The sequence below is a fragment of the Aulonocara stuartgranti genome, assembly GCF_965226115.1.
Source record: "Aulonocara stuartgranti genome assembly, chromosome: 1".
Classification (NCBI taxonomy): Eukaryota; Metazoa; Chordata; class Actinopteri; order Cichliformes; family Cichlidae; genus Aulonocara; species Aulonocara stuartgranti.
In genome coordinates this window covers 11,401,824-11,414,430 of record NC_138939.1, presented here as the reverse complement: position 1 = coordinate 11,414,430, position 12,607 = coordinate 11,401,824, and the positions used below count along the sequence as shown (strand labels likewise).

The 12,607-nt window shown below is 39.4% G+C and overlaps 2 protein-coding genes across 5 annotated transcripts in view; one reads left to right on the top strand and one right to left on the bottom strand.

The window, feature by feature from the left end:
* Window positions 1-11,664, top strand: part of insyn1 (inhibitory synaptic factor 1) — a 44,569-nt gene extending 32,905 nt beyond the window's left edge. The window contains exon 3 of the mRNA XM_082536223.1: window positions 9,152-11,664. Coding sequence (XP_082392349.1) covers window positions 9,152-9,970 — 819 coding nt within the window. The 3' untranslated portion in view covers window positions 9,971-11,664. The remainder of the gene's footprint in view (window positions 1-9,151) is intronic.
* The window catches only part of loxl1 (lysyl oxidase-like 1), a 301,527-nt gene that overhangs the window by 172,242 nt on the left and 116,678 nt on the right, over window positions 1-12,607 (bottom strand). The window lies entirely within an intron of this gene.

Below are 12,607 nucleotides of genomic sequence, written 5' to 3'. Positions count from 1 at the left end.
TTAAAAATCACTTAAATCACAAACAAAGATTATTAACAAACACTGACCCTAACAAATCACTTATTTATCTAGTATGAGGCAACTAATTTTGCACCAATAACGTAGCAACAAAGAGGTGGAGGAACATAATCTCCTGCGCTCAGTGCATGTTAGTAGACCTTTCTACTTGGTAAGGCGTCCTTTTTATGTTGTTTTGATGTTGCTGCTTGATTTTATTTACTGTTTTAGACAGGTGCTGTATTGCTACTATTGCGCTATAATGCTGCTGCTCCCAGCACCTTATTTCAAGAGATTGACACTTAAAATTAGGTAGTATGTTAATGGCCGTAGCTTATTGGAAAAGAAGGATGGAAATGTCCTCAATTTGCATACATTTATAAATGCTGCTGCCTGCAAGTTGTAATCACCTGTACTTGAAATATTGTGATATGATAAAGGCTTTATAGACCACCCATTGTCTTGGCAGAAGATGAGACATTTTGCAATAAAGTTCAGTTGCTGGCATACATGATACACGGGTGATTAACAGCAAGCTGTGTGGGTGGAGTCATTGAGATTTACACATCCACATATCAGATCTTTCAAAAGCTGACCACACATACAGCTGCCTGTTCTACTTCTCCACTAACTGAGCTGATAGATTTGACCACAGATTCTTTTAAGGAAAGAGAAAAAAAACATGTTGTCTCCTGTTTAAAAAAACCCTTTGTCTTCAAGTTAGTTTTTTAACAACTTGGTGTGCTGGGTTTGCAATTCCATTTACACTCCTAGAGTTGGGGGGAAAAAAGTAACTCCTGCTTCATTACTGATGTGTTGTTAGGCAATATTTTCAGCCACAACCCAGGAAAGACGACTGCATTGTAAGGACTTTTAATTACAGAAAGAGAGCAGGTGATCAATGGCAATGTGTGAATCTGCATGTCAGTGGTAATGTGAGAGGTGCAAATGGTGTTTTATTGTAGAACATATTTTTAAAGGTATGAATATGTCCTCACAGATGGATAGAAAAGCAGGAGTAAAGCAGACAGAAGAATAAAAAAATAAGTTAAAAGTAAAAATAAAACTGCATGAAGATTATGATTTTTTTCCCTGTCAGTCTTTCACCTTCTGTTTGGCTTTTCAATCTGTCCGCCCCTTCATGCATCTGTTTCCTGTTTCTTTTCATAAAATCATTTTGATTCTGAGGTGTTTTACAAGTGATTATTAGAATTTACAAATTTAGAAGATGGAGACTAACATGCAGATATACATCTTTGTTTGCCTGACTATTTTGGCCAATGCTGATCAAAACCATTTCAAACGATGTAAAGCTTGGACTACCACTGTTGCTGCTTATATATGTCGGTGCTCTCCACTAAAATACAGCACAAATAAATAACTCAAACCCCAAGATGCACCCAACTTCAATTATTTCAACATATTAATTCAGTCAGTAATGAGATGGGTATATATTTAATATTCCATCAACATTAACTGTTTGCTCGACTATGCACATCGCCTGATGCAAATGAGCTTTGACAGCCCAGAAAATGTGTTTATATTCTGCTGTGATATGTTAATGTAGTAACATGTTTACACCAATTTACTGCCATAGTAGGAATTACATGAGAAATTGTTACTGTAACAAATCAGATCAACTGTAAGTACGCTAAATCTAAATTTATTTAAAACATTGAAATTATGATTAGTCATTGGCATAAAATGGGATAAGCATGCAGCTATAGAATGGACTGTGTATTTCCCCATCTCCCCCTCGTCGGGATACACTTATTATCTGCTTATTGGCTGGCATGGAGACAGACTTGCAGTTTGTGGTATTCTACCCTCTGCCCAAGAGATTCCCCCCATTTTCCAGTGCAGGTCAAATACATTTACCCTTCAACCCAACCCACAAAAACACATATAAACTACTATCGCTTTACACCTTCACTGGCCTTTGACAGAAAGACACCATGTTGCTAATAAAAACTCTGAGTCATTAAAATGGGTCAGTGTGGCCTGACTGCACTCACATGATCCATTTTTCCTTGCATGTGACCAGCATGACCTGACGGTACACAGGCCTAATCCACCTGCTATCTCAAGGAAGCAGACAGACTGAGGAGCCCCGTAGCGTGGCCCTACCATCTTTTTCTGGTCATTACCGGCACTAGGCCTCTCAACACGGATAGAAGCAATGAAGGAGAACCTCAATAAATGATCAGTGTGCTCTGCCAGCACCAACACATGCTGCATCTGCTACCTCCCTATTGCTGGAAGACAATCTTCCCATTTTCCTCCCTCACTGATTGTACAACCCATAGCCGCTCGAAGTATGATATGATAAACCTTCCAAATTTGCCATAGAGTTCGAATACAAGACAGTCCAGTCTAACAGTCTAATGACCTAAATTTGGCCAAGAAAGTGGTTGATTGCCCAGGCCTACAGGGACTTCAGAAGCCCACCTCTTCTAAAGCCCCACAGGGATAAATGAGGCCCATTATGTGCTGAAGTTTGTAATGATGCTTTTGATTAGTGAGTTGTCAGGAGGTACTGGCCGTACGCTCATCACAGCGTTGTTTAGCACTTTAAGGCCTCCATAAAGATGAGTGTTTTTTGAGAAAAGATGAAAAAGCAGCAGGCATGTGCCTAATGAAGTCTCAAGCTTATAGCCCCTCTCATGACAGGATAATTACACCAAATGCTTCCAGCGAACACTTCAAAGGACATTTATCCCTGTGCCAACACTAAGCAATACATCTGAGCAATCAAGATGGCCTGACCCTAATCAGGTCCCCCTAGCTTGTCTGCAATGTCTTCTGCCCAGTGACTCATTGGTCTGCAGAGTGAACTGTATTCAAATCCCGACCATGCTCAATATACTTGGCTAGTACAAAGTACTATGGAATTTTGTACAACGGAAATGCATGAGAAGCTAACCGATCTCAAGTAGGTCTTCTTTAATTTTTGTAACATGTCCCACAGAACGGTCCAAGATCAGTGGCACAATGATTCAGTTACACACTGGGTGATAATAGGTTTTCTGGGGTAAGATGTCAATACAGATTTTAGGGGGAAAATTCTGATGTGATAAATAAGCTGAAATTAGGTCTGTCAAGATACTTAATGTATTATATATCATACCGTAAATCAGCGACACCATTGACTCTGCTGTGATTAGAGGGATGCACCAAACTGCACTGATTTGGATCAGATAACTATCTGCTCCAGATTCAAAACCATAAATAAGATACTGTAACAATGTGATAAACTGTTCAAATCACTGTTGTTCTTTAGCACACCTAGCAGGAGAGCTGAGGAAACATGGGGGACGCTAACGGCAAAGCAGCACAACGGAAGTATTTCACACCTGTTATATCAACAGATTTTCTTTGTATGTTTGAAAACATTTTTATTCAACTGTAAATAAAATAAAAACTGGGGGATCTGACAAGACAAAAAAACAAAACTGAGACTAGACAATGCTTTGGATCTTGTCTCTCATCCACTTTTTATGTTACACAAGATTTTTCAAGACCTTGCTTGCGTGTGCATATTATCTGACATGAAGAGTAACGGATATTCATTTGTCATCTGAATCACGTTTGCAAACCCTCTGTTAAGCAGCCCCGTCTCCTTTCATGCATATGATTAGGGGGGAATGATGCAGCATCTATTCCTCTGCATTAACCTAAGTTCACACAGTCTGGAAAAATATATTCTGAAGGGCAGCTGAAAAAATGTTAAGCTTTATTAAAGTGATTCATAAATTAGTTTGTAGTTTGCTCCGTTTTGAAACAGAGACACTGTGGTTAAGTTGTTATCAATGGTACTGCATTACTCTGCCCCGATGCGCAACCCTAATCACACTCCAAGCAAACAATGTCATGTGTAAATTTCTTCCCGAAGCTTTTACTCAATGAAGTCTAAACTCTCAAGCCAAGCAACATTCTGAGCAGATATGAAATACTTGCATGTTCTTCACATACAGCAGGGTAATGTTCAGTACATTACAAATTTTAAAATGCTCCCAGAATTCCATTTTATCCAGTAGTGAATAAAGATGTCTGGAAGAGACTGCACAAGTTTACAAGTCACTGGACAATTTTGCTAGTGAATCTGGTAAATATGTCCTTTCAGAGTAAGTCGGGGATGATAAATTAGGTTCTGGGGGATAAGATAAACCATATCACAAAAATATGAGTGGCTTGGATGCCTCCCTCTTCTCGGCTTGAGGAGAATTCAATTGAGGGGAAATAAGGAGAGGATACAGAGTAAGAAGGAGCTGCAAAACTGCTGGAGTTAACTGCATTAAAACAATATTTGTGAAGCCTTTACTTACAAAGCCAGCATGCAAGGCCATTTTGATAATTGCTGAGACTTCCTAACTGGCATTAACCGCTTTCAGTGCTGAAAGTGCTGCACAGTGGAGGGCTGGAAATCTATTGTGACATGTTGAGAAAGAAATAACACTTAGATTTGTTTGAATAGCACCTCTGAACATTTGAGATTTTCCCATGAAAAAAAAGCAAAGCTATGCTAGACGCTGGATGCTGCATAATTAACGAACAAGCACTGCAAACTTCTCTCAGTCTGCTCTGAAAATGACTCCTGGAAGAACGGGTGGCACAGGAACAGATGGAGAGAGGCCACTTGAACACAGCGTAATGAAGTGATCCACAGAAAATTCACTCATACTGCGTGCATTTCAAATGAACCCAGTGAGGGTGTTATGTCTCATTTATTTTGGTAACTCACACCTGATTTATTTTTTACATATGTACAAACTGCATTGCTACTGATAGCATATTTCAGAGCTGTTTTCTACTTTCTGGTAAACACTAAAATATGTAATGCATATGGAAAACCAGATACCCTTTCTACTGGCATCATTAGAAACATGTTAAAGATGCACTTTTATGTAAGACTTGCAAAGAATTGTAATTCCCATCTGTTTACTAGACAGCTAACAAAAATCTTTCCACACAGAAAACCATCAATGCGCATCAAAACAAGCAATTCCAGTTAAACATCTGCTTAAAGACCAACTGAGTGATTAGAACATGTGGTAAATATACCCTCCTCATCAGAGGCAATTTCACACCTAAATTTTCACATTTGCTGATTTTGACCTCTGTCTGAAATTTTCAACAACATATTAAACATCAGATCTGGGAAAAAATGTTACAGTACTAATGTTCTGGTACAATTTTAATTAGCCGTAAGAGAGAAAAGACACTCACTTTGGGAGAAAGAAATCAGGTGCCCAGCTACAATAAATAAATCAAGAGACCAGGTGGTGCTGAATACTACAGAAAAATCACCACTCCTGAGGGGGGGCTTCATTAATAGTTTTTACACAAATCTGTGCTAGATAATCCTTGCCTGTCTTTTCCGTCACTCTGCCTTTCTGTTACAGACAAGGCTGGAGGGTGCCCTCTTTCAGTCTGACCCTCAATTACCCAGACCATCATTTCAGACAGGTGTTGAGGTACAGTAATAAAACCTCACCTGATGCTACTGAGGCAGCCTCTCTTTTAAAGCACCTCAAAGAGCTTTGAAATGACTCAACTCTCTGTTGATCAGGTGATATGCTCTCAATTGACTTGTGACTGCTGGCTGATAGTGTGCAATGAAACAGAAAAAAAAATTACAATGCCATTTATTACTCAGTTTGTGTGTGCGATTCTTCCTGGGCAACCGTTAATCTAAAATAAACAAATCATGTTCTGCTTACCATTCCCACACAGAAAATCATAGTTATTGTTATAGTCATCATACTTTTTAATAGCTTCTATAAGACAGCATTTACAGTAAAGCAAGTAAGTGAAGTTGTCAGCAGAGGCATGGAGAGAAAATTATAGACTGAAGTTAAAGTCTAATCCCCAGCACTTTATATCCATGCTTATACTACACATTACTGCTTAACTGTGTTGCAAATGGAGTCTTTTCAGTCACAAGGATATGCCATCACCGCATCATAAACTTTGTAGTATGAATGTGCCGTGAAGTCTGTTGGGGATACACAGCCTGACTCCAGAGGTTTATCACAACTTTAAGCTTCCAGAATTTTTACATTTTTGGAGGAAATAAAAACAAAAGAGAACTCAATATAAGCACCTTATGAGCTAACAACTATTTACCTTGTAGGCCTATGTTTCAGACAATAAAAACCATACGCACGGGGGGGGGGGGGGGGGGGGGGGGGTTATAGCTTGTTTGTGTACATGATCTCTGGAATGCTTTCATTTATTTATTTATTTTTCCAGTATATGATTAATAACCCACGTGCAGTGATGTCCACATGAGATAAAGTTCCGTGTTACACGTTTCATAATTACTTCGTAATGCATTCTCATAATGCATCTGCTATTTCCAACACATTGTGCACAGTGTTAATAACTTGTTCCTTATGTGTTCATTCATCCTTTGTGCTAAAATAATCTTCTCATCCAATTCCATCCATAGATCCTTCATCACACACTCTGGAGGAAAAAAAGCAGAGACTAGACTTCTTTGTTGTTGCATTGAGCATGTGCAGCATTGTAACAAAAAGAATCAGCAGATCCTTCAGGCTGAAACTGTTATCAAGCTAAATTAGCCCACTACATACTGCAGGGAGAGGTCACGCTAAACAGTTGAAGCATGCAGGAATGCCTTTTAAAATAGAAAATAAGCAGGTTCAGGGTCACTGCAGAGGTACAGCAAACACTATGTATTTGGCAACTAGAATCTCGATTTGTGCATTACCTGTTACCTTTCTCTGAACTTACCACGGTATGCTGTAAGTGCTCCATCTGTTTAAACGCAAATTAGAAGATATATAAAAATGACTTGTTGCTCATGGCAATAACTACTAACCAAACAATAATAAATTCGGGTTTAATAGCAGGGTTGAGAAATACATCTGATAGCTATTCTTTTAACACACTGATTAAATTAGGTTTTGCAATCAAGTAAACAAAGCTATTCAGACTCCTCTGGCCCTGAAAACATCTTACATTAACAGCTCCATGAGTAAAAGTCTGCAAATCACACAGCAAACAGGTGGAGTAATTCAAGGATTAGAGGATTCATACAGCCTAGTTCCCTCCGGGCAGCATGCCAGTGGAAAAGCACAGTCCAGGTACTCATGAGGTGCACGATGCCATAACTGGCAGATCTGCAGAGAAGCTCATTGACAGATGAGCCAATGCTGTGCGTGCAGAGGTATGCAGCCAGATTCAAAATGCAGGTGCTTTGACTTATCAGCACCAAGAAAAATTCAGGATTGAGATAAAACAGCAGCAAGGAGAATCTAACCATGCTTGAGCCAAATTTAGGATGGAAGATTGATTCAGTTTTATTCTTAAGCTTTTTATTGAGCACACGAGCAGCAAGTTTGAATTTACAGCTTTTAAAGTTGGACAAAGAATGAATTACAATAGCAATTCCACATACAGAGATAAGACTTGGAGTTTTTGATACAAGCATACTCATTTTGTAGTCATAAGAGTCAGAAAGAAGCAAGCACTGCAAATAATTATGGGGGGGCGAAAACAGATCATATTCAACAAATCTCAGGGTGAAACTACACTTTCTCTGCTGTTCGGCAGCAATTACAGGGCAAATCGAGGTGTACACATTCTAAAAAAAAGTTTTCTGAGTTCAAAACACTGTGCTTAATTGCTGAATAGTTTGGGGAAATGTATCATTTACAAGCTACATGAATGCTGAGTGTTTTCATTTCACAATAGATTGTTGTTGAGAGCAGAACATGCTGATTAAAGGTGCTAAAATGTCAAGTATAGAGGGCTCGGATTTTAGGTGCTGTCAGCAAACCAGCATGATTTCCACTGAAGTGCTTTCTATTCATCAAACACTCAACACTGCTGCTGATGACAAAGGCATTGAGGTTAATTTTGAGGTAACAATAAATGAAATGCTTTTGTGGTACATTTCTGTGCAGCAGGTGAACATTTGAGTTTATTTTGTTTGACATGGGCATTACAATAGCACTACAATTAACATCAAAGTGCAGGCATCAAAAGCACTGGATTAGGGGTTCATACTGTAAAGCTATAGGTCTAAGAAGGTTTATCTCATTTTAAAATGAATCAGCTACTGGATTTAGGATACACAGCTTGGTCTGAGAGGATTCTTTGGTGCTACAGGCTCATTCCAAAGGATTGTTTAATTTTGTCTTAATATAACATGAAGCAAATTTTTTAACACCTGTCTGAGGAAAAGCTTGGTGGAAATAAAGACAATTTCCAAACTATGAACAAACAATTATAGATTTATGGATCAAAAGAGAGTAATGGCAAGCTGTAAAGGCAAACTGAGTAAATGTTGGCTTTTGTTAAACTTCCCAGTGGGGGGCAATTCAGGGGCATGCGAAACATCTAGAGATTTCATATAATTGGAGTCGGTCTATTCATGTACTGTGTCTGCAAAAAGTAAGACCATTATCCCCTCGTTGCATTTTTTCCTACAAGTGCAAAAATATTTCTTTTTCAATATGCATTCATGACATAAATATGCAAAAATGGCAAAAGTGCACATGCTATGTGTTCTAATTATGTTAGCATATAAAAGTCCAGCCAAAACAGAACAGGTGATACGTGCACTTTTTGCTATGTATATAAAGCTTAATATACATTATTACGTATCATTTTTTCAGAAATGTAACTTTTAGCTTTTATCCTAATTATTTTGCCTTCGTAAGCTTACCTTTGGACACAGAGGCCTTTGGAGGTAAATGATAACAAGGACATATTGGAGGTAAAATGCACTTTATGCTACTTACTATAGGACTAAACATAAAGTAAAGGTCAAGTTGAATTTTTGTAAGCGCTTGGTCGTAAACTAACAAGAAGTAGAATTAGATCTTGATTCCAAAACAGGAGTTAGGAAAGTAAATGCAATTCAATCTAAGAGAGACATAATTGCACCAGATATTGCTTAAACTAATCCATTAGCTTTAGAGAAGTTTATCATTAACTTGAGGTCATGAGGTAAAAGTCACTACAGTTGGCTATTGATTCATTCTCTGGAAATCTTGGCACAACATAAAAAATTTAGTAGCAATTCTTAAATATATGAACCATTGTTCAGAGATTTATGATTGGATCTTTGTGGCTGTTAAGGTTAAAAAATCTTTTACCTAAAACTGTTTATTCTCTTTCACAGGTGGTGGGTCAAATCGATAAACTAACGTCTGACTTTGACTTTGACCTGGAGCCAGATGACTGGACCGTGGCCACAGCCAGCAGCACGTCCAGCAGTGAGCGGGGCTTGGGAGAGGCCTTCCGATTGGACTTCCTCAATGCAGATGTCCTTTCTGACAGCTGGGAGTTCTGCAGTTATCTGGAGGCTGCTGGTGCAGCCGCTCGCAGATCTTGCGGGCAACCAGGAGATCCACAGCAGGAGATGGGTCGTGGGACCAACCTCACCCAAACACAAACCCCCACCCCACCCCCCACCACTGCGTCTGTCTACTCTCAGATGAATGGCGGGCTGCCCATCCCCAATGGGCCACGCATTATTACTCCAGATTCATCGAGCGAGGAGGCCAGCAGCTCCACGCACAGCCACAAGACTTCCCGTACCTCTGGCACAAGAGAAAGAGTCCGCTTCAGTGACAAAATTCTGTACCATGCATTGTGCTGTGACGATGATGAAGAGGAGGAGCAAGAGGAGTTACAAGAGGATAAGAGTGGCTATGCTACACCAGATAGCGATACTGAGCCCAGCCTCCTGGCCAGCTCAGTTGCCCCCAAACGTTCTTCCTCTGAGCACTCACTCCTCCATAACTGTCTGGACCCTTCTTATGTCTCCTCACCTGTGAAGGGGACGACAGGAGCTCACACACTACCCAGGAAAGGTCTCTTAAACCCCGGCTGCCGCAAAAAACTGTTACGAAATAGCAGCACACAAACTGTCTCTGACAAGAGCACCCAAACTGTACTGCCCTATATTCCAACCAAACAGAAAACAAAGGACCACTGAGAAAGCCCGAAGTTTATCGTAAAATCTCATGAAGGACTGTGCATTATTTAATATTAAATACATAGCTCATAGATTAATACACAAATAAATTAATTACTAAATAAATAAATGATATATGGGAAATCACTTGACTACATAAAGTCATTCTGAGGCTCAGGGAAAACACGATGAATTGAAGTCAAACAGATCAAAAGGGTGAAAAGTTAGAGGCAGATCAAAAGGTTCTAATTTTAAAACACATACTGAGTGGACTCAACATGTTGGATTATTTCAAATGATTTCAGAGATTAAAAAAACAATCATTTTTCCCACAACATTTAAGTGCTTAAAATCACAAGAATAAAAATATGAAAAGTTTATTTCCCACTCCTCACACCACACTATAACTTAAAAATTGCTATAATGTGGATACAGAAGGTTGCTCATTCTGTACTCTGAATCTGTATAAACACTGTCATTTTTCATGTTCCAGGGTTTTAAATGTTAATGGGATGGTTGATTCCAGCAGGGATATGTATCTGGATGCACATGTCAAGCCTCTTCTTCTCACTGATGTCAACAAATGATTCTGAGTGAAGAGCCGGAGAACAACACTATTTATCTGCCCTTGATTTTATAAACACCAAATCCGGCGCTCTTCTCGATCTGCTGGAGAAGCTGCAACACATAACATAAAACTGACAGAAAGGGGGGAAAAGAAAAGAAAAACAGATATATACATTGTCATTTCAAAAGGTGCAGTTTACAAAGGTGCCATTTTCAATTTTTCTCTTCCTACCGGTGACGTCATTAGGCTTAGGATTTGAGCTGAATAGCAGTCCACAAAAAAGTGCTAAAGGTTTTTGTCTCTTCATTCAGTTGCCCAGTGGGGAACTGAACTCAATAGAGCAGCATTTTATTCACAGGGCTGACGCCAATAAGCATTCCTGATCAATATGTTCGAGGGAGGTTGCAGTGAGAAGTCTCTCTGCTGAGCATGCATGCCACTCTCCTGGGATCTCTGAACAAAAACTCACAGTCAGATCTATTTACTTACACTAAGCGAAACAAAAATTAGAACTGTTGCCCTAAAGAACTGACATTTCAAAAACTGTGTGTCCAAGAGTGAGAGTTGATGGTGAAAAAACAGAGACCGTTAACGTTCAAAGATTTTCTTCTACAAAGCAATAATCTACCCTGGGGAACAGCTTTGTGAGTATGGTCCCTGACTTGGAGTTTCAAAAGAAAAAGTTAAATGTTGCAGTCTTTATAGGAAAACCCTCTTTGTCTCCCATGAAGCTGACCTTTTTGCCTCTGATGACCATAACCTTTCACGGTAGGAAGACTCTGCTTGCAGTATACTATTCTACCATACACTCTCTTATTCCACTTAATAAAAAAAAACAAACATGAAATATTGCAAAAAATATGAAGTAAATAAGCTTTGTATTCAAAGGATTACCCTAAAGACTTTATAAAGAATTATTCCACATTCCCAAGTTGGTGTTGTTTATTAGCATAAACAAACAAAGCTATGCCACCACACAGGAAAGACATCAATTACAGGAAAACAAACTAAGCCCTTATTTTGATGCCTACACACCTGCCAGATATTACAATGCGTTTCCACTCTACAGGTTTTATAAGTCATATCTGCAATGAAATCACTTTTTCAAATATAGACCTGTTTGGCACAGGCATAGAATACATTATCATTGGGGACAGATTTTAGAGTTTTGGGCAAAACATTAGCAACGTCTCTTTTGCCAACAGGCTCATTATTCATCTCTAATAGGACAGAGCTTTGTCCTCGGTTCTCTGTAGGACAAGGGTGGGAGGCATCCAAAGGTTATGAAAACCTGAGCACACTGATGCCAAATCATCTGCCTACCAGGAAGTTCATTTCATGATGCCACCAGACACAAAAACAGATGTGTGTTTGTGAATGTGTGTGTGCATGTGCGTCTCTGTCTGTATCTTCATTGCCTTTATGTCTACACTCTCTCTGAGGAGATGCATGGTATTTTCTGAATTACACCTAACATACAATTTTATATTTCCCTGTCATAGCAATTAATGGGGATCAATACAAATAGACACAGCACATCCCTCTGGAAGTCATTTGGCCAGACTAGTCCATAAGACAAGATTAGACAAAATCTCCTTAACAAGGCTGAAGTGAGTCATGCCATCTGTATTATGACATTAGCAGTGGGCATGCATTAGTTCAAATCCCTAATCAATTTTCTAATGATAGCCAGCGGGACACTGTTGAATGACTGACAAATAATGTGGGGAACAAAAGACTTTAAAAGGTCATTATGGCAGAAATATACATGGGCCACAGTTTCCTTACCCACCCTTCATATATAATTACTAGGGGTGCAACGGTATCGTTGCACCCCTATTGAACCGTTCGATACAGTGCTTTCGGTTCGGTACGCATATGTATCGAACAATACAAGATAATTTTATTTACTTTATCAGCTTTTCTTCTGACGATGCTGCCTGTGTTATCTGCGTTCGACTACTCCGCCGAGGCTGCACTGTCGAGTGCAGATCCACTGAGCACAGCACAAGCTAGCAAGACAGAAGCTAAGCTCGTTGCAACATGGCAACTGCCTCAACGCTACCCGACATTGAACCTCCCCCACCCTC